The 22,169-nt window shown below is 46.8% G+C and overlaps 2 protein-coding genes across 10 annotated transcripts in view; both read right to left on the bottom strand.

The window, feature by feature from the left end:
• LOC149345410 (ATPase WRNIP1-like) overlaps positions 1-22,169 on the bottom strand; it is a 76,341-nt gene that overhangs the window by 4,139 nt on the left and 50,033 nt on the right. For 2 of the 9 annotated variants that reach the window (XM_089546625.1, XM_089546633.1), the window contains one exon: positions 5,239-6,242. The exons of the other annotated variants lie outside the window; for them this stretch is intronic. Coding sequence is in view for 1 of the 2 variants with exons in the window: in XM_089546633.1 (XP_089402759.1) it covers positions 6,225-6,242 (18 nt within the window). In the remaining variant the exon portion in view is untranslated. Of the gene's footprint in view, positions 1-5,238; positions 6,243-22,169 lie in introns of those variants that run through there. 9 annotated transcript variants of the gene reach the window in all.
• Positions 9,481-14,718, bottom strand: LOC149345411 (uncharacterized). Its single transcript, XM_089546634.1, has one exon. It carries the CDS (start codon positions 10,627-10,629, stop codon positions 9,499-9,501), a length of 1,131 nt encoding a protein of 376 aa, XP_089402760.1. The 5' UTR covers positions 10,630-14,718; the 3' UTR covers positions 9,481-9,498.

The raw sequence follows: 22,169 nt of genomic DNA, 5'->3' as shown, positions 1-22,169 counted from the left end.
AGTAGTGTGCATTGCTTTTTCTATAGAGGCGCCCTGTCACAGAATGGGGACATTGCAAATTACAATGAAGGAATAATATTTTTCCTTCAGTCTCTTCAAGGCTCATCATTTCAAGGGTGGAGAGCAAAAAAATGGTGCTCATATATATATATTTTTTTTATTGCAAACATTTTTTTCATGCCTGACGGGGATATTAAACTTGCTCAAGTTGGTGAGCTTGTGCATGTCTATTAACTTTGACAGCTCTGCCTGTTCTCTTCTGCCTTTGGTTTGCTTCCCGCGACGGGTCCTCCCTAGTATCAAGTTAGAGTCTAACAGGGGGGTTGCAGAGACCCTCTTCCACTCTACATGCGCTGACGTTCCCAGTCCACTCTTTGCCAGCGGGCGCATACCACCCTCACGGGGGAGAAGACTGCTCTCCCGCATCTCGTCCCGTACGGCCGTGGTGTCTCTCCCCTGCCTTCACTCCTTCATTCGCTTGGGTGGGCTCGGTGGCTACGCTCCAGCGCAGTTCACTAACCCATTCGCATTCATCATGCAGGTTGGTGCCCAGTATTCTTTGCTTACAAAACGATCTAGTGACTACTTCCTTATTCAGCTGCCGAGCCCACAGTGTTGCGTTTCCATTGTTGTTGAGTGTAGTAATGTTGTGCGTGCCTTACTACTCTTAGCAGGCGACATTGAATCTAATCCAGGTCCTAACAACTCCGAAGCGGTGCTTGCCGAACTAACAAACCTTTCCGCCGGTCAGACTAAGCTAATTTCCGAAGTACTGGACGTTAAAAGAATCATATCGTTTCAACCGACAATTTTATAGCCAGTCTGACTAAGCGCATAGCCAATCTGGAAGGCCATATACTAGCCTTTTCAACGTTGCAGACTGAATTGAAAACGTTTAAAGCTGAAAATGCTGCAATGGCCTCCAAGATTGACCTCTTGGAGGCTCGGATTGATGACACAGAAAACCGCTCACGTCGTAATAACCTCATATTTTATAGTATACCCGATACTAACCCGTCCGAAAATTACGCAGACTCCGAAGAAATAGTTATACAGCATTGCCTCGCTAACATGAGCTTAACAATCAGTCCAGACAGCATCGAACGCACTCATCGCCTTGGGCGTTACACACCTAAACGCACTCGACCAATCATTGTCAAGTTTAATTCACACAAAATTAAAAACACTATACTCTCGAATGGCCGTAAATTTAAAGACACCGACTTCAGCGTCGGTGAAGATTTTTCGAAGAAAGTCCAAGACGTTCGAAAGCAGCTAATCGCGTTTCCTGAAGAAAAGTCCGCGAAATTCGCTTTAAATTACAAGACTTTGCACATCGGTTCAAGACGCTACATGCTTGATGAAAGCTCAGAAACAGTACAAGAAATAGCTGCCGCCCAATCTCAGTCAGTAGCTGCCACCCAGTCTCAGTCAGATTAGCAATCATCCCGCCATGCACCCTCGAACACCTGTTTGAATAATCGTCCCGTATCTAGTTTTCCGTTATATACACCAACATTCGCAGTTTTCTTTCCAAGCGGGAGCTTGTCTCTAGTCTCGTTTCATCACCAGGAAGTAATGCACTGACACTAACTGAAACCTGGCTGAACGGTGACGTCTCAGATAATGAAATACTAGCTGACTTGCCAAATTTTCAGCTTTTTCGAAAAGACCGCAGCGATGGACGCGGAGGGGGCGTGCTTATAGCTGTCAGCCAAGAACTTTCATTCTTCTGGTTTAGAAATGTTATGGCTACACTGCCACGCTGCACCTAACACAGTCCTACTCGGCGTTTGTTACAGGCCACCTCACAGCATCCCTGATTTTTCCCGCCAAATTAATAACACACTAAGTAGACTGATCACAAAACACCCTAATTCGCACGTCTTCCTCTTTGGCGATTTTAATTTTCCAAATATTGATTGGCAAAACCATACCACACCCATAGCTAATAATAGCGCAGCAAGGGAATTCTTAGATTTCTGCAATAACATGAACCTCACTCAAGTTATACTAGAACCCACCCGCGTAACTGATAATTGCGCGAATATCCTAGACCTCTTATTGACAAATCACCCAGACAGTGTTCAGCCCATCACTTACCTGCCTGAAATCAGCGACCACAAAGTTATTCATGCTAACATTGTCCTCAAACTAACGCGCCGACGTAAGCTCAATAAAACTATTCGCCTTTATGACAAAGGAAATTATGACATGATTAATAATGAACTCAATGCGTTTTTTCCAGTTTTTGCTTCGCGTTTTCATTCTCAGTCTATTCAAGAAAACTGGTCGTTATTCAAAAATAAACTAGAAATTCTAACCAATCAGTTCATTCCTCTTTTTAGTTTTCAGGAAAATTCCCATAAGCCGTGGTTTACTAAAAACGTTTAGAAAACAAGAAGAAGCGTCTTTACCGTTCAGCCAGGTTTCGCAGTACGAACTGCGCATGGTCGAAAACCACGAGGCCGAAAAATCATATCTCTCCGCTATTCGTTACGCTAAATATACCTTTCTCCACTCAGACCTACCCAATCTGTTAAAAAGTAACCCGAGAAAATTTTGGCAAGTCATAAACCCACATCATGCAACTGAGATAACGCTCTCAGATGAGTCAGGTGCAGTCTTCACTGAAGCCGAGTGTGCCACCATCTTCAATGCTGCCTTCGCATCTGTATTTACTAACGAGACTGAAAGGCCTTTTTCGATACTACATTCCCAAATAGGTTGTGCTATGCCACCAGTCATTTTCTTGTCATCAGGTATTTCGTCCTTAATAGAAAATATGAAGCTGTCATCTTCATCCGGTATTGACATTATTAACTCCAAGCTCCTGAAGAATACCAGGGATATTTCTGCTGAATTTTTATGCTTACTTTTCTCACAGTCGCTCTCATCAGGACGAATGCCACATGACTGGAAAAGTGGTAAGGTCGTTCCGGTCTTCAAATCAGGCAAGAAAGATTCACCTCTTAATTACCGACCCATTTCTCTTACAAGCGTACCTTGCAAACTCATGGAACACGTCATTTACACAAACATCATGAGCTTCCTCATCCGTCACAACACGGTTTTAGGAAAGTTCACTCATGTGAAATGCAGCTCGCTATTTTTCTTCATGATTTGCATGCTAATCTTGACGCTAGCCTGCAGACCGATGCCATCTTCCTAGATTATGCAAAAGCGTTCAACAAGGTACCACACAGACGATTACTACTAAAACTGTCATACTTGAACTTGCCTACTGATATTTTAAAATGGATAGAATTCCTCGCTAATCGCACACAGTTTGTCACTATTAACGATCACAATTCTAACTCCATTATTGTAACATCTGGTGTCCCTCAAGGCTCTGTAGTCGGTCCACTTCTGTTTTTAATTTATATTAATGGCTTGCCAGGCAACATCAATTCTAAAATTCGCATGTTCGCAGATGACTGCGTCATTTACCGCTCAGTTACTACCATTAATGACCAAAATTCTCTCCAGGAAGACCTTAACCGCATTCAGAAATGGTGTGACGTTTGGTTAATGGAACTTAACCCACATAAATGTAAATGCATGTCTTTTCACCGCCGCCATAATCCGCTTGATTTCCCCATACGTATTTAGTAACGTCCCTGCACAGACTTGTCTATCGTAAAAGTATTTAGGTGTCACCTTGTGTAACGACTTGTTCTGGAGGGCACACATCACTAATATTATCTCATCTGCTAATAGAACACTAGGTTTTTTACGACGTCATCTCCGCCATGCCCCCGATCATGTAAAGTTACTAGCATACAAAACACTTGTCAGATAAAAATTAGAATATGCCTCACCTATTTGGAGCCCGCATAATGCTTACCTTATCAACGCACTTGAAGCAGTACAAAACAGAGCAGCCAGATTCATTCATTCTTCATATTCCTACGACATCAGTGTGTCAGGGTTGAAAGATAAATCCGGGTTATCACTCCTCTCAGTTCGTCATCGCATCGCCAGCCTTTGCTTATTCTACAAATTTTACCACAGTTCACTTTCCTGCGCACGCTACATCGTCCAGCCAACCCGCATATCTCATCGCACTTGTCATCCTTTCCAAGTTTCTCGACCACGTGCCCGCACGGTTACTTTTGCAGCCTCATTTTTCCCCCGTGCCATTGTCGACTGGAACGACCTTCCCAGCGACATCGCAGCCATCATGTGCTCCGCGACCTTCGCTGATAATCTTCATGTTCATTTGTCATCGTGTTAACACTTGCCGCCAACGAATATCGTACCCACCCCTTATGTAATGCCCCTCACCGGGCCTTTAAGGAAAATAAATGAAATGAAATGAAAAAACCATGCTGCAGAGTTGGGCAGCCTAGATTCCTTAGCGCATATTGTTACTAGCTGCCGTTATCTTTCTTGTAGCAATAAATGCCTGCTTGCATTAGCCAGAGTGTCGTCCCTTAGTTCCCTCACAGAGCAAGGCCCACCATAATCAGCATGCACTCGGTAGCGTACGCGATCACGAGTTAGGGTCCGGTGGTTTTGAAATGTGTCAGCCGCGGTTAATTATTTACACCCCATTTTGAAACCCCTCAAAGGTTAGACGCCTCATGTTTTGGCATTTCTTAATCAGACCTTTCGTCTCCCGAGACAGCTTGCCAGTATCCTGTCGAGCCATCCTACCGCCCACTATACCAACATTTCTTGGCACTGCTAGCAAAGCTACGGGGGAGGAGCATCTGTGTCCCTCCGCCATGCAGTTCGGTGGGTCGGCCTCCACGGAGCCCTTCATTGCAGCTTCAGTTTCGTTTCCGCGGGCAGATAGGGGTTGGTGTTATAGCTCTACGCCAGATATTTCGGCAGCTTACTTATCCGAGTCCGATATCTCCTTTTTTTTTTTTTTGCGCTAAGGTTCGCGCGGTCTTTGTACACATTGTTATTGAAGCCAAAAACTTAGACATTGCTGTTTTCTTTTATGTATGCGCAGCAGCATACAGTAAGGCAATCCATTTATAGCTCTTAGCTCAAGCATATTTTTTACTAACGAAGTGTCGTACATTGTAGGTAACTTACCTGTTTTTAGCACTAGAATACAATCATTAACGTGCTGTAATGCGTGATATTCTGTTAGGTTTCCGTGAAAAATAAAAAGTAAATTGTAAAGAAGAGACAGCGGCTCAACGGATCTTTGCTAATGCTCGTAGAGACTATCTGATGCATGCGTGTCTAAGTAAGCATTCAATAAACGCTTGGACCAGTAGATAACACCACATATTTTTATATAGCACAGAAAGCTACAGCAGCTAAGTTTTCTGTGTAACCACAGCACTGTAGTCGAATAAATAAATAACAAAAAATATATGCATGTTCCACAACACTGTCACCACACAACGTGACAATAGTTTTCAGTAAAGATAATAAGAAATTCACCTTAATCAGCAATCTTGCTGTCCTCCTTCCAATTCCTCCACGCCACTTATTTCGCTACTTATGCCGGAGGAGCTATAGATTCCGAGTCCAGAGAAATTATAATGGTATCCAGCTGCATGTCAATTGCATCATCCCGTTCCCATGCTTCTTCTTAAAGGCGTACAACATGGGCGACAAACTCTTTTGTGTAACGTGGGAGACCCCTTTGGGCACAAGTGTTTGGGCAGTGACATAGCCTTGCACTTGACTCCACACCAGTTCAATTGGGTTAGATTCACATTGATAAGGAGGCAGCCGGACTGCGTTGTGGCCAGCACTTTGTGCCAGAGCATCAATACGGCACCCAGAATATCGATGTTTGTGCTGGTTTACAACCTGCAGCAGCTCCGCCTTTAGCTGGTCACCCAAAAACGGAATGTTTTTTTTTTCTGTCAACCCTGACTCAATGTCACCTTTTCGAGTGCGAGAAGTTGGTAATTTTTCGAGTTGCACACTATAGCACGGAGCGTTATCCATCGCTATTACACCATTTTGATCAACGTTCGGCACTAATTATTCCATGAACCCCTTTTCGAATCGAGCACTGTCCATTACGGTGTGGTAATCGGCAGTTCCTTTGGTAGCACGAAAGATCAGGCACGTGTTTTCGACGAATCCATTCTCACTGCCGGGATGCACTATGATCAATCTGCCGCCTTTTGCCTCTTGGTGCACGAAGTCCAGTTGTTAGGCCTTGGCGAAAGGCATCTTCCCTTGACGCCACTGTGGTGTCTGTCCAAACTTTCTCTTTAACGTGGTCTGCATTAACCCAGGTTTCATCAAGGTAATAAATGGTCCTGAAAAAAAGGAAGGTGAATTTGTTTTACTTTACTTGAATTTATGTGGTGCACGGTTTTGTGCTCTCTTTGCAAGTCGAAAGCTAAATAAAAAAAAGTAATGTGCCCAAAGTGATTCTGACGCGCTCTTCGATTTATGAGGGGCAGAGGTTGAAAAAAAAAAGCATGTAGACGCATGTCGTCGCTCTAAATCGAAAGTGATCGCAGGGTATGTGAGACGATGCACCTGGACGGTTTTCATCGCGATCACATGGCACAACGAAGCCGGCAGCGCAAGACAATCAACTTACGTATGACCGTATCACTTCGTCTATAACGCGCCTGCCTATCCAGGTTCATCCTGTTGCGTGGGCGTTCCCGTGCTGTCGTGCCGGGAGGCCGTGAGAAAGAAGAGAGCCAGACGACCACTCCGCTCCAGGACCAAACACAAAGTGATTTATTACAAACTCCCTAGCTGCGCTTCAGCTTAAGAGGGCGCCACTATTAAGTTCATAGGTGGCGACCCCAACATCTCCCCCCTTCAGTCACAAGTTCAAGCGGTCCGGTGGTACTACACGGCGGCCGCTATGGGTAAACACAACACCATCACCACGACGTGAAGGTCCCGCTGTAAAAGGAGGCGGATCAGGTGCTGCTGCCTCTTGAGTTAGGGGGTGAGGCTGGAGAAGTGCTGGATCTGCTGCCCTCAGCACAAAGGGAACAAGGTGTCGACGATTCCGCTGCAGAATCGTTCCTCGCTCCGTTTCGACAACGAAGGACCTTGGACGCTGTGCCTTGCTCAAAACTGTAGCACGCACCTGGTCAGGTCGAACCCAGACCTGCTCACCAGACTGAAGTGATGACAGATCCCTGACGCGATGATGTCGGTCAAAGACCTTTGCAGTCCTTTTCTCGTAAGAATCATCTCTGAGGGCTACCTCCTCCCTTTCGGGCCAGTGTGGACGAAGCTTTTCATCCGGCTTTGGGACTCGAGTTCTCAGTTGCCTTCCCATTAGGAGCTGAGCCGGGCTGAAGCCACTCACACCTGGTGTATCCCTATAGCTGAGAAAGGCCAAGTAAGGATCTTTTGCCTTACGGAAGGTATCTTTCACAGTCCGGATCATTCGCTCTGCCTCTCCGTTAGACTGTGGGTAATGGGGGCTACTGGTGATGCGGTCGAAACCATAAGATGCGGCGAATACGGTAAATTCACGTGAAGAAAATGGCGGACCGTTGTCTGACTTAACTTGTTGCGGTATCCCATGACGGGCGAACAGACTTTTGAGCGCCTCAATGACCACCGGAGCTGTTGTACTTTTCAGTGTCACCACCTCTGGGAACCGGGAGTAGTAGTCCACTACCATCAAGAAGGTTCGAGAATTGTGGTGAAAGAGGTCCATGCCCAGAACTTCCCAGGGACGGCCAGGGAGATTTGTAGGAAGGAGTGGTTCCGCTGAATTCACTCGAGTAAGGGCGCACCTTTCACAGCTGGTCACGAGGGAGGTTATCTCCGCTGTTATGCCAGGCCACCACACAGATCCACGAGCGAGGGCCTTGGTGCGGCCGATGTCCTTCATGCAGAAGCGTCAAGACTGCTGGCCTCATTGCTGCAGGGATCAAGAGGCCTTTGAGGAGAAGACCATCACAGACAGAAAGTTCATCCTTCACTGATTCATACTTTGAGACGTGAAGAGGTATCTTCGACTTCTTTGGCCAGCCATGCTGGCAGAAAGAGATGAGCGTGGAGCATTCACCATCACAACTTTGGGCATACCTGATATCCTGCATGTTCAGAGGAAGCACATCTGCAGCAGAAGCCACGACTTCGGTAGCAAAAAGTTCAACTGTGTCTACTGGATGCACTTTGGGAGGGATGCGAGACAATGCATCCGCTGTAGCCAACAGTTTTCCGGGCACGTACATGATCTGAAACTGGTAAGGCATTGTCTTAAGCCTGAGTCTTTGCACCCTCGGAGGAAGCACGTCAAGTTCCATTTTGCCAAACAATGACACGAGAGGAAGGTGATCAGTTTCTACGGTAAAGGTGATGCCCCTGATGAACTCGTCGAACTTCTGGATGGCCCACGCTGTAGCCAAGGCCTCTTTTCCTGTTTGACTGTACCTTTGTTCTGTAGTCGTCATTGCCCTTGAGGCAAAGGCTACTGGCCTCCGCTCACCAGTCGGTTGTGCTTGTAGCAGGACTGCTCCGAGTCCAAAAGAGCTGGCGTCGGCAGAGACTGTTGTGGCATACGATGGGTGGTACTTGGCCAGGCAGCGTTCGGACGTCAGAAGTTCCTTGACATTTTTGAATGCAGCTTCCTGTTCATGCTGCCAAGTCCAACTAGCATTCTTATTGAGAAGGGTGCGTATCGGAGCAGTGATTTCCGAAATATGAGGCAAGAACCTGGCATGATGATTTACCATCCCGAGTAAACGTCTGATACCTGCAACGTCTGTGGGAGGTGGCATTGCATACACTGCATCGATCTTGCCTGGGTCTGGCTTGATGCCTTGTGCTGAGATGACGACACCCAGGAAGGAGACCTCGGAGACCCCAAAACAAGACTTGTCTTTGTTCAAGGTGACGCCCGCAGTTGCAAGACGAGTCAACACTTGCTCAAGTCTTGCATCGTGTTCCTGCTTGGTACGTCCAAAAACAAGAATATCATCAATCATGTTGACAACACCCTCCTGACCTTCAAGGATTCTGGCCATTTGCTTTTGAAAATACTCCGGGGCGGAAGTGATGCCGAAGGGCAGTCGGCAAACACAATAGCGACCGAAAGGTGTGATGAAAGTTGTCAATTCTTGCGAGTCTGCTGACAACTTGGTGGAAGCGTGCAGTTGCATCGAGCTTCGAAAAAACGGCTGCGTCACTGATGAGCCCAAGAACTTGTTCAACAGTAGGCAAAATGTGTCTTTCCCTGAGAACCACTTTGTTTAGTCGAGTCAGATCCACACACAAACGATACTTTCCATCCTTTTTTGGTACTACCACCAGTCCGGCGAACCACGGAGTTGGTTTATCAATACGGCGAATGACGCCGCCGCTTTCGAGTTTTTCAAGTTTTTAGCGAACAACTTCACGCAGCGGGATTGGTATCCGTCGAGGTGCACTGAGTGAGAACGGCACAGCATCTTGTTTCAAGCGAATGGTGTACTCATCTCTGAGCGTGCCGAGGCCAAGGAACAGTTCCGCATGAAGCGTTGGCTGAGGAGTGTTGACAGTACCCAAAAATTTCACAACTTGAAGAGCTTGGATGGCTGGTAGACCCAGTTAAAGTACTGAAAGTGCCTCAATGACGTAAATACGCTGGGAACTGGTCTTCCCTTGCCAAGATAGCTGTGCCAAATACGAACCCCGTACACGCAGAGGTTGGCCACCGGGCCCTGTCAAAATAGCGTCTACCTTGGCGAGCTCCGCCGGGACTCCGGGGAAGTCACTTGAAACTGCGGAAACCTCGGCACCCGAGTCTACTTTGAACTGAGTTGTGTAGTTGTCGACTGCGATATCCACATACTTGGCTTTAGCTGGCGTCTCGAGAGCATGCATTTGGATAGCATTGAGTTTGGCCTGCCTCGACTTCCTGGAGCGGCAAACTTCAGCAAAATGACCTTTCTTGCCGCAGCTGTTGCAGATAGAGCTCTTTGCCGGGCACTCTGAGCGTGCATGATATGCGCGGCCGCAGAAGAAACAGACCGGAATGTCACGATAGCGTTCCAACTTCGCGTCCATTGAGCGTGCTCTGTCGTCGACCGGCCGTCGCGAAAACTTCTGAGTCGCAGCATCAATATTGACCATGCTTTGCGAGGTGGCCTGTGCGAGTGAACGTTCCTTGTCCGCGTCCTCGGACTGACGAGCTTGCATCCAAGCTTCTTTTAGAGTTAGCTTCAGGGAGCAGCAAAGCTTATCGGAGAGACGCGTGTCGAGCCATCCAACAACAAACCTGTCCCGGACCAAGCGTTCTTCTACCGCCGGTGACGGGTAGTTGCAACGTTTGACTAACTTGAACAGTTCGGCGTAAAATGCGTCGACACTCTCACCAGGTTGTTGAACGTGCTTGTGAAAGCGAGACGCCTCATAGAGCTCACTACAGGGATGCACGAAGTGCTCCGTGAAGCGTTTGACAACTGCGTCGTAGGAGGCTAACTCGGCAGCGTCGAGTGAAAAGGTGTCTAGCAGCGAGCGAGCTTCCGGGCCCATACAGTACAGAAGCGTACGTACTTGCACGTCTTGCGGAGCTTCCCGCAGTCCGGAGACAGCGGCATAGTCCTTGAAGCGAGACTTCCATGAAGACCAACTTGCAGGGTTGCAGAAGTCGAACGCGTCTGGCGGCTGCAGAGTGAGGCCTAGCCACTGGGCCTGCTGGGCGCTTTCCGGGAGCACCTGTTCACTGTTGGCGGTCATTGCGAGCTGCTTTTAAGACTGGTTTTTCACGCTGCTGTCACTTCTGACACCATGTTGCGTGGGCGTTCCCGTGCTGTCGTGCCGGGAGGCCGTGAGAAAGAAGAGAGCCAGACGACCACTCCGCTCCAGGACCAAACACAAGAGTGATTTATTCCCAAACCCCCTAGCTGCGCTTCAGCTTAAGAGGGCGCCACTATTAAGTTCATAGGTGGCGACCCCAACAATCCGAACTGCTTCCGACATTGCAATGCGCGCTTTTCCATTGTAACTGTCTTACAATTCTGCAATTACACAATACTTGTCTTATCACATAATGCATGCAGTTATATGTCCAACAATATGCAACAAAAAGCGTACTTGTCTCTGCTTCTTTCTCATTTCCCGGATCGTCCGGAGGTACTTTCATCGCCACACGATGATGTCGTCTCTTTACAGGAGGGAAGAGTTCCGCTTGCAGTTTCGGAACGCAATCCCCGATATCGTTTAGTATCCTCTGCAACGTACGGACACTTATGTTCAGCATATCCATATCGGAGTCGTCATTTACTACGTCCTTCCGTAGCTTTGCGGCAGTTGGCACTTTGTTGCGCATATAACAATGATGCGCTCTGCACCTCAGAGCAGCGAGAGTGAAAGTGTCGTCGTACCTTTCAAGCTTCGTCTTCCCGGTTTTTTTGAAAACAAGCGAAGGTGACGGCTTCAGCCTTTTTCGCTCTGGAGAGCTCATGAATCGCGATTCCTTTCCACTTTGCGAAGTGCTAATGTGACTAGCGTTGCAAAAGTCCGGTGTCAATCCCTTACGCACCAATGAGTGCATTGCAGGCCCATCGATGGCAGAGTGGAAATTGTCCCTTTTCAATCAATACAGAAGAGAGTGCTCATCGATGTTGATATGCCGCCTCACTGAGAGACAGCCAAGTGGGAGATGCGACTTGGTCCTGAGAATGCCAATGCATGAAGTTCAGAAGAGCAAGTTGCTGGGCTAGTTGGTACTTTCGGAGAAGTCTGACTTTCTCATCTTTGCCGCAGCAATCGCCAACCCAGTCCAAAACGCCCAAATAAATTAAGGAAGCCCCTGCACTGGAAGGCCCACATTGAGACCATTTCTAAAAAGGGTGGTGGAACGGGGTAGTTGGTAAGTCATATTCTGAAAAAAAAACGGCGCACCCTTAAGACATGGAGTGAGCAAGATAGCGTGCTCAGTCTGTGTCTCAAGGGTGCGCTGTTTTTCCCCATTATGAACTTTCTAAAAAGTTGGATGCTGCACACTTTGCACTGTATAAATGCCGTGAGTACTTTGACAAAGACACAATCAGAATAATTTATTCTGCCATTTTCCACAGCCAATTGTCATATTGCATTGAATACTAGGGTCAAACCTACAAATCATATCTGCAGCCACTCAGGGTTCTGCAAAAAAGGGCAATTCGGTTCATTATACAGTTGAACTACAACTCGCACACTGCTGCTCTTGTTAAATACATGAATATTGAACCACTAAAATCACTTATTGAATACATGACTCTACTGACGGTATGGGTGGACAATTACCCATTACACTCATCCTTTTGCACTCTCCCATTACATCGCACTCGCAACACAACACAGGGAAATTTCCTTGTTCCGAAGACAAAAAATGTCTACGGAGAAAGGACCATAGCTCATGTGGGGACGAAGCTGTGGAAGGCCCTTACAGAGGTCATGAAGCAAAGCCGTAATTTTTCAGTCATGTCAAAAAAGCAAATAAATCAGAGTGATGACCTTGTACTTTCTGTTCAATTTGTTTTTCTTTCTATGCCGGATTGTGTACAGACTTTGCATTTGTATTGGTTAAGTAGATATCAACTTTCTGTTTGAACGCAATAACCTTCATCATGTGTAATGTAAATAGTTTGTTCTTATGCCCACATTTAGTTTCGCTAGATATGATTTGCGTGGATCCCAACTACATCCTTTAGCTAGGGATCCAAACATTTCAAACTTGCTCTGCATATACATGGTCTGTTCTGAAAGTAGTAGGACTCATTTTTTAAACAAAATTTATTCAAGAGAATAGTACAAACGATTATAATTTTTCAAGGTAGCACCCTTCCGCACCTACACGCTGCTGCCAATGAGTTTTAGAGTTTTCGTACGCCTCCAGGATTGCCTGGACCGGAATGCTGTTTAGCTCCCTCGTCACGGCCTGTTGAACCACCTGTACCGATCCGTGATGTTTCCCCTCGAGCGTCGATTTTATTCTCGGGAATGGAGAAAAGTCTGGCGGGGCCTAGTCGAGGCTCTAGGGGGGCTGAGGCAGCGTTGCCACCTTGTGCTGGACAAAAAATCGGGGTCCTCATTCACATGATGAAGAAGATCCTACCGGTTGGCCTTTTCCTCCTCTGACAACACTCTCGGCACCAACTTCGCGCACGCTTTCCTCATGGATAAGTTTTCTGCCACGATCTCAAAAACTTGGGTTTGAGGAATGCTCAAGTCATCAGCAATCATTCTTATACTCATTCTACGATCACTGTTAAGTAAATGTTTCATTCGCTACACATTTTCGTTGGTCTTGCTGGTCGAAGGGCGTCTGGAGCGGTCGTCTTCCTCCACTCTTTCCTTACCTTCTCGGAAAAGCTTGTGCCACTCAAAAAACACCTGATCTACCCATGGAAGCGTCACCGTAGGCATCCTTCATCATTTTGTTAGTCTCTTTGCCCGTTTTACCAAGATTTACTCAAAATTTGATTGCGTATCGCTGATCCAGTAAACGCTTGACGATTCTGCGTGACGAGACGTTTCGACAGGGGTTCACAGTACAAGCGACCTCCTCTCTTCAACGGCCGAGAGCCGACTGCCGATTTTCCCCAGCATTCCCAATATCCCCCTTCAACGATCCTGCACGCGCAAACCACCTCTCGTCCGCCCGTTCGCCCAGGAAAAAACCAGTCCTACTACTTTCAGAACAGACCCTGTATGTTCACAAAAAATTGCGAATGATTACGTTACTTCCTAATGCGAAATTTGAGTGCAGCTCATCAGCTGCTTCGGCGTTTCGATAGAGCAAGGCTAAGAATTTGAGCAAGACATGTATATAGAACAGAAAACTTTCACACATATTCACACAATTTTTCACACATTCTTTCTTCAAGAAACACTCCACTAACCGTTCTCGATTGTCATGATGGAGAAATAGATGGATATATGCTCAACTTGCTGCACCAATGCCTGGTTCTCAAAGATAAGGTCTGTGCAAGTATTTCGTGAGGTTGTCACAGCTGTGGGAGGTGTTACGAGTGAGAGGAATGGGATGTTCTCGCGCATAAGTGGCAAGAAATTCCTGTTTTTCTTTATATGTCCATTAGAGTCCCCATCCACCCTGCCACCCTGGCAGCTGGCAGTTAATGGCCGATCGCAAAAGTATGCTCACCGCTGTCGGCGCTAAAGCATGCAGCCCACATCTCTCTCTCGTGATTCAGGCGCCCGCTGACCCAGGGAGCCAGTTATGCACACTTTCTTTCCTTAAAATGGCAAAACTTTGTCAATGCCAATGCATGCAGCGTACATCTGTCACAAATGAGGTGCCCACTGTCCCAAGAGGGCAGCTATGCACCTTCCCTCTGCTTTCCAGGCTCTTGCTCCATTGGTTTGGCAGCTTAAAGCGCGACTAAGGTGTCCGCACGCAGACCACAGAGCTGCACCCAAAAAAATTCCATTCAACCTGGAAGCAAGCGAAGGAGGAGGAGCAGCACAGCACTCTGCACGGGGCCTTCTGTGATGAATCCACGTTCTGGCCTCGGTGGCACCACAGGCTTTCTCCTGCACTGGCTTGCAGCACACTCTCTCAAAGGTGCACTGAAGAGGAATCGACAGACTCACACCACAACGTTTGCTGCATCATTCTTCACTCGCTCAGCCCAAGACTGGAACGGCCTTCCACACGGCGCCGCTGCAACCGCCTGTCCGTCCTCATTCTTGAATTGTATAACTGCCATATTTGATTCTATCTGTACCCACCCCTTATGTCATACCCCCTAACTGGGGGTCTTCAAGGTAATAAAGTGAAGTGAAGTGAATCTGAACTCGTCCTTTTGCCGCGGGAACTCGATCTACACGTTCCGAGCATTCTTAGAAACTTCGACTTGTTGCCCTGTGTGGCCGATTTCCCTAATTAAATCGAATTAATGTCCGGCTTCCGCCTTTATTTTTTTAATTCTCCCTCGTACGGTGGGCGGAGTCAACCAACACGTGGGGTGCCTTTCAGCCAGCTCCGTGGAGGCTTTGCTTTCGCTTTATTTTGTTTTCTAGGTTTCCGTGAATAAATAGTTTCATTTGCAGGTAACATAGCCACAAAATAAGCCCGCAGAAATAAAAATATGCGCGGACTATTTGCTTCTACAGAATACTACGTATTAGTCCGCCGATGGCAGAGCAGCAAGCCACCACAGGACTGGGTGAAAGGCACTCCACATGTTGCTCGACTCCGCCCACTGTACGGGGAGAATTAAAAAAAAAAAAGGCGGAAGCCGGATGTTAATTCGATTTAATTAGGGAAATCGGCCACACAGGGCAATAAGTCGCAGTTTCTAAGAATGCTAGGAATGTGTAGATCGAGTTCCCGCAGCAAAAAGACGAGTTCAGACTCCTCTTCAGTGCATCTCTAATCTACACATCTCAATCCTCCTCGTGGTGTAGGTACAAGCCTGGCTACGTTTCCAAAATTCTCAGTAGCATTCGGTGTGCAGTCAACATTTGGGAAGCCATGAGCAAAGAGGGACTCAGCCGACTAGTTCTGGACATCCACCTCTGGCAGAGCATTCAATGATGAGAAGAGTGCTTTTACTTTCAACAAGACGTGTGCACACAGCAGAGTCCTCCCTCAAGAATGTGCTGTACTTCCGAAAGGGGCGCAATGAGGGAAAGCCTGTACCAGGGGAGCCTTCAGTGCTGACGAGCTGTGGCCAGCCACAGCCAGTGAGTGGAAGCAAAGGAAAACGACTTCACAGAAGCACTCTACACGTCCTTTCCCCATCAGACAGAAGCTGCGATCCGCGTGGAAGGCGCATCCACGAGCTACTGAAGGCCGGCATGGCAACACCGACAGTTATCGGACTACTTCATTACCTTCGCTGCTAACTTTCCACTTAATGCTCTCGAGTCGAATGGGCTGCTTTTCAAATCAGAGATGCATCAGCTTATACGCCTTTACATTCCCACCATTACAATAAGAGAATGAATAACATCACCATGATCCCTCAAACAACTAAATAACAAGAAAGAAACGCCTTTTTTCGATCAGCCAAATGGTCCAGCTCTCCTTCCACATGGCAGAAGTACTACAATGTCGCAAAAGAATACAACAGGTCAGCTGCTCAAACTGAACGGCAGTTCTTTTCTGCTGCTTTACCCTCCATGCTGCCGACTGACCCAAAGCGGCTTTGGAAAACCACTAACCCTAATCCCCTGACCCAGATTTCAATTTGTAACAGCTCTGAACATCCAATTCCTGAGACCGAGGTCTTCTAAATACAACATTTAGTTCAGTTGTCACTCATGAACTGGCTGACACTTTTCCCGAATCTCCACACCTTGCACATCCTCTCATGCAAAATACAACATCTGATCTCATCGGCACTGTCAAAGTAATTGAATCATCGAAGAATTCTTCATCCCCCAGTGTGGACGGTATCAACGCTCAAGTGCTAAAAAATACTAAAAATGTGTACAGTCTGTTTTTATCCCTCATTTTCCAAGAATCACTCAACGCCAGTTCAGTACTGCATGACTGGAAGGTAGGCAAGGTTATCCGAGTCTTTTCATTTCATTTCATTTATTTTACCCTCAGGGCTTTCGCATTACAGAGGGGGTGGGACAGTGAAAATAAAACAATACATAGATCAAAAACAGGGCTATACATACGAACAATATTGAAAGATCCTAGAGACAGATGACGAAAACATTGAGAACAAAAGTACAGGAGTAAAAAGAAATAAGTAAAAGGATTACAAAAAAAGAAACCTTATGTAGTCTATATATGAGTAAACAACATATCACAATTGGTCTGATTCTAACAGTGCGAGTAATTTGCTTTTAAAACGCGCAGTGTCGCTAACACAGGTGGCTGTGGGTGAAAGATTATTCCAGTCACGACATGTTTTAGGGAGGAAGGAATTAGAGCAGGTCACTGTGCGGCAGTGTGGAACAGCTACTTTTTGATTGTGGTCTATGCGAGGTGAGATGAAAGATGGTGCCTTTACACAGATGGCTTTCAGGCAAGGATTGTGATAGTAAATTTTATGCAAGAGGCAAATGCGTGATAGCTTACGGCGAGTGGAGAGTAAGGGGAGTTTAAGATTAGATTTCATTTTTGTTACACTGGCAGTGCGATGGTAGTTTCCAACGATGAAACGGACGCTTCGATTCTGCACGGCCTCGAGTTCATTTGTTAATATGATGGTGTCAGGATCCCAAATTGAACATGCGTACTCTAGTTGCGGACGAATGAGTGTAGTATACAGTAGCATTTTCAATGAAGGTGGAGAGGATGAAAAATTCCTGCGGACGTACCCTAGCATGCGGTTAGCCTTTGAAGTAATGAACCTGATATGAGCTTTCCAAGAAAGGTTAGAACAAACATTAACGCCAAGATACTTGTAAGACGAGACTGGATTCAGCTGAGTGTCGTTAATAAAATAATCTGGGCTCGTTTGCTGGTTACGGGTTACGCGCATGCATTTGCATTTAGATATGTTTAATTCCATTTTCCACGATTGACACCAGTCATAAGTTTTGTTTAAGTCTGTCTGTAGCTGAATAATATTATCAGTGTTATTAACTACTTTGTAAATTACGCAGTCGTCAGCAAATAAGCACATGTTAGATGAAACCTTTAAAGGTAAGTCATTGATGTATATTAGAAATAATAACGGGCCAAGAACCGACCCCTGGGGCACACCTGAATGTACTGGCACTGGTGATGAGTCGTGGTTATTGGCGAAGACGAACTGAGTACGGTTACTAAGAAAGGCACGAATCCAATTGAGTACATTAGGGTCAATGTTAAGTTGGGTCAGTTTTAAAAGTAAAAGAGAATGACTGACTTTATCGAAGGCTTGAAGAAAGGAAGCCATTCATCACCAAGTAACTATCGCCCGATGTCGATAACAAGCATCTCTTGTAAAATAATGAAACATATTTTATAGCATAATGCTAACTTCCTAGCATCCACAATTTTTTCCATCCATGTCAGCACAGTTTTCGCAGAAATCATTCTTGTGACACTCAACTTGCTCTTTTTCTGCGCGACTTGCAGCTGAACTTAGCAGCACCCCAAGTGACCAGATATTTTTAGATTTCGAAAAAGCATTTGATAAGCTTCCCGCCTCTTACAGGCATCCGAGTGTTCTAAGCAGGATTGGAGGATTTTTAACGAAAGCCAGCAGTTCGTATCTGCCAACTCACATTCTTTGTCATTAAAGGGGCCCCGAAACACAATCTTAGTTGACTGTTTTGCCCGTTGATCGCATACAGTGAGTTACAACGGTGCTATTAGCGTCGGTAATACCCCGTTTTTTAATATTTTAATGTCCTCCCCAAAACAAATTCATGGCTCTGATGGTGTCCCCACACAGTGGCGGGTTTTAGCAGCAGATATGACATCACCTGGCACGAGCTTGATGATTGAACAAACAATAAATATACTGCAAATTGTGTGAATAAATGGAACATTTTGTCACCTGTCGATGTTTTATATTAGATCAACAAAAACAACTTGTCTGTCTTAAATAAAAGCCCTGCAAAGCAAGTAAAATAAAAATACACCACCAGGGGCTCTGGCATGGAAACGACGCTGCCAGTCTCAGCAAGAACGAGTTACAGAGAGCAGGCAACCATGGAGTGCAAACTTCCGCGACGTGCTCTGGCTGGCTGTTTTGATTGGTTGCGCCAGGTGCTGTCATTGGGAGAGCGAAATAGGAGTGGGAAGCCCCGCCAAAATCGAGTTGAGGGCAGCGTTTTGTTTGCTTGTATCTTGAAATTTCTTCATTGAATAACTCCCGTTCCTGTGCATCGATTCGTGTAATTCTTTTTAAGTCAGCATCTGTGTGACATAAAGAATCCACCTGAAGTATAGCCGGTATCCCCCCCAAGCAGCGTTACGCAGCCCCTTTAACAAACGTGCTTTCAGGCGCACCACAAGGCACCATGCTTGGGCCCCTCCCCCTCTTGATATACACTAATGACCTGCCTTACAGCATTTCATCCCTCTTTGCCGATGATTATTGAGCAATAACAAACCTCAATGACAATTTCATATTACAAAATGACCTTATTCGCATACAGGATTGGTACAACACTTGGACATCTCTAAAACTGTCTTCATGCCCATTCACCATCGTCCTAAGTATGTTGTGCCTGATTAATAACATCCAAACTGCAGAAAATGAATCATTTAAATATCTTGGTGTGCATATTTCGTGTGACCTAACTTGGATATGTCATGTTAACCGTGTAATAAATTCTGCTAACCGTGCTGTAGGTTATGTACACCGCAACCTGCCCTAGCTTCTCCCCCTATCAAACAACCTGCTTTCCAAACATTTGTGCGACCCAAGCTGGAGTATGCTAATGCTATCTTTGACCCACACCATAGCAGAACCCCGCTGTTACGTTCCTCACTGCTGCGTTTTCCCGGCTGTTATATTGTTTTCTTCGGGTCCCGGCATAGCTTCCATAGGATCCAATGTATTGGGAACCACGCTGTTATGTTGTAGCTGAGAAAACGTCCCCACATGATAGGTTGCAACCGGGCACCCCGAACCCGCCCGGGCAATGCACGCCAACTGCCATTTTGATTTTTGACGAGTCTTGGCCAGGCTTGGCTGTGGAACTGGCTGCAAGAAGCCGCACACGAGTTGGAGAGGCCGCCACTAGATGGCTATCCACCTCGTGAACGTCGAACTTGTAAACCGCGGTCTTTACCGTGCTTTGATGGCGTCATAGCGTCGGGCAAGCGGAAGGCCCTTGAGGAAAAGCTGGACGCAATAAACGCAGTCGACAGGCAGCCAGGGTGGCCTACGCGGAGAGCAGCCTACGACCATTTCAGTGCCCGATGCTGTGCACAACATCACTTCAGCGTGGACTGTAGTGAGCGCATCAACTGCACAGCACTGCTGCGTGCGGTGTGGCTTTTGCATGGAAGTGGAAACTGCCATGGAAGATGAAGAGTAGTAAGCAGCCTCTAAGAGCTAACTGAGGCTATGAATGCGCTGGGTGCCACGGGAGTCACATGCAACGACTACGTCGCCATGGATGCTGCCATCGTGACGTCGGAGTGCAAAGCATCGCCGAGATCGTTGCGAACTCAGTTGTGAGCGAAGCCGCTGACTGTAATGACGATGACAACGAGCCGCATGATTCCTGGGCAGATCCGATTTTCGGAGAAGCCATCGCGGCTCTGGACCTCCTCCACAGGTATGTGCGTCACACTGCAAAGCGACGCTGACAGCAATGCGGCTATTGAGAAACGCATGGTTCTTTCCAGCAAGCGGAAGAAACTGCAATCCACCATCCTCAGTTTTTTACAGTCCTAAGGTCACTTTGCGGAAATAAATTGTTTCAAGAAAAGCTGCACTGTTTTCGTTAATTTTCGATACTTTCCTCACTGCTGCCTTTTCCTGACTGTTACGTTGTTTTTTTCCCGATCCGGTGAAAAGCCTATGAAGGGGGTTCTACTGTACTAACGCCCTCGAGTTGTTTAGAACTGCACATGATACCTTTTGTCCAATTATTCCTACGATTCCAGCATCTCAGCACTAAAAGCTCAAATCAACATACCCTCTCTAGCCTCACGCCATAGGGTAGTGCGTCTTAGCCTTTTTAATAAATTTTTCTAATTCTTTGCCTTCTGATAACAGGTACATAAAATAGAGCCCGCTCCAGCCACCGTAATGCAGTGTATCCCCCACAAGCCCATACAAAAACTTTCCAGTCTTCCTGCGCACAGTTTGAGACTGTGATGGTCGGAAGTTGCCACCATCACCATTCAAGCGGCTCATTTTTTTTTGCCTTGTAATGCCCAATGTCTCAACATGAGACCCCTGAGGAATAAAACAAAGAAATGGCAACTACGTTCGAGGTAACATGGAGTTACCTTTCTTCTGTGTGTATATGGAGAGAAATAAACCGAGTGGGACTCCTGCTATGGAGCTGGACAGTGTTCTGCATACTATTTTCACAAGAGTTGAGGCTAGATTGTGTACAGCGTAGATAGAAGATTGGTTGGTTTGGTTGGTTTATGGGGTTTAACGTCCCAAAGCAACTAAGGCTATGAGAGACGCCGTAGTGGAGGGCTCCGGAAGTTTCGACCACCTGGGGTTCTTTAACGTGCACTGACATCGCACAGTACACGGGCCTCTAGAATTTCTCCTCCAAAGAAATTCAACCGCCGAGGCCGGGATCGAACCCGCATCTTTCGGGTCAGCAGCCGAGCACCATAACACCGCAGCGGCGGTAGATAGAAGAGGATAGTGCTGACCTACAACTGATTCATTCACTGAAACTCCCACACATGGCTGGATGCGTGACAGGTGCGATGCGCAACCGGAAAACCAAAGCTCTTTGTTACGACTGGCCAAGTACGCCAGGGCTTATGCAGCGGTCCCAAGGACATACTTCAATTATCTCCTTCGTGACACGGTCTCTGCTTTTCCTGTGAGTTCGGCACTCATCAAACAAGGGTTCTTTGTGCGTGCTGGACAGTGAAGCGGCAGCCATGTATATATTCACGTGCGTTGCTGTGAATAAATCAGTTGTAAGTCAGCGCTGTCCTCTGCACTGTTTCATCAAACATACCGTATTTACACGATTGTAACTCGACTTGAATGCAAGCCGACCCCTCCATATCTGATATCAGGAAAAAAAACAAACGCTTACCAGGCCGGAGCACAAATAACGACTGACAAAGCACTATGTTAACAACAGGTAAAACGTGGCGGGCAGTCATCAAATGTGTCGCAGCCAAAGAGAAACTAGGCGTGAGCGGTGTCGGCTCTTGTATCAGCTACCGACACTCCCCGACACCGTTGCCATTCCGAATGGCGGTGCTGCCCAACAGCGGCCCTTCCACCGACTATCGACATTCCCCTGAGCGCTGAATGTGCACGTGAAAGTAAAAAGAAACTTGGAGGATGATACAGCGTCCTCTAAGAGTATAACGCAGAAGCGTTATCGCCGCTTATCAGTGGCCGCAATCCACAGCCACCAGCGGCCAACGCGTGCAAGGACGGGGCTCTGCAGGGCAGCTGCCCCAGAGGCCACGGAGCCCCACAGCACAAAGGCAACCCCGCCCTTGGCATGCTTTGGTTTCGATTGTAAATTGACCCCCTCCCCATTTCAGATTTTCAAATAAAGAAAAACAAGTTGACCTAGAATCGTGTACCGTATTTACCCAATTCTAACGTGCACTTTTTGTCTGAGAAAATAAGTCTTAAAATCGCGCGTGCGTTGGATTCCGGTACAAACCGAAACTGCCCCATAGCTACCCATCGTAATCGCCATTA

Source organism: Amblyomma mixtum, chromosome 5, assembly GCF_055824585.1.
Source record: "Amblyomma mixtum isolate Tamu chromosome 5, ASM5582458v1, whole genome shotgun sequence".
NCBI classification, from domain to species: domain Eukaryota; kingdom Metazoa; phylum Arthropoda; class Arachnida; order Ixodida; family Ixodidae; genus Amblyomma; species Amblyomma mixtum.
The sequence above is the reverse complement of the archived record's forward strand: the minus strand, read 5'-3'. Positions and strand labels throughout refer to the sequence as shown.

Excerpts from the sequence above, each read along its gene's own strand:
- LOC149345411 (XM_089546634.1), bottom strand. The coding sequence starts at position 10,629 with ATGACCGCCAACAGTGAACAGGTGCTCCCGGAAAGCGCCCAGCAGGCC.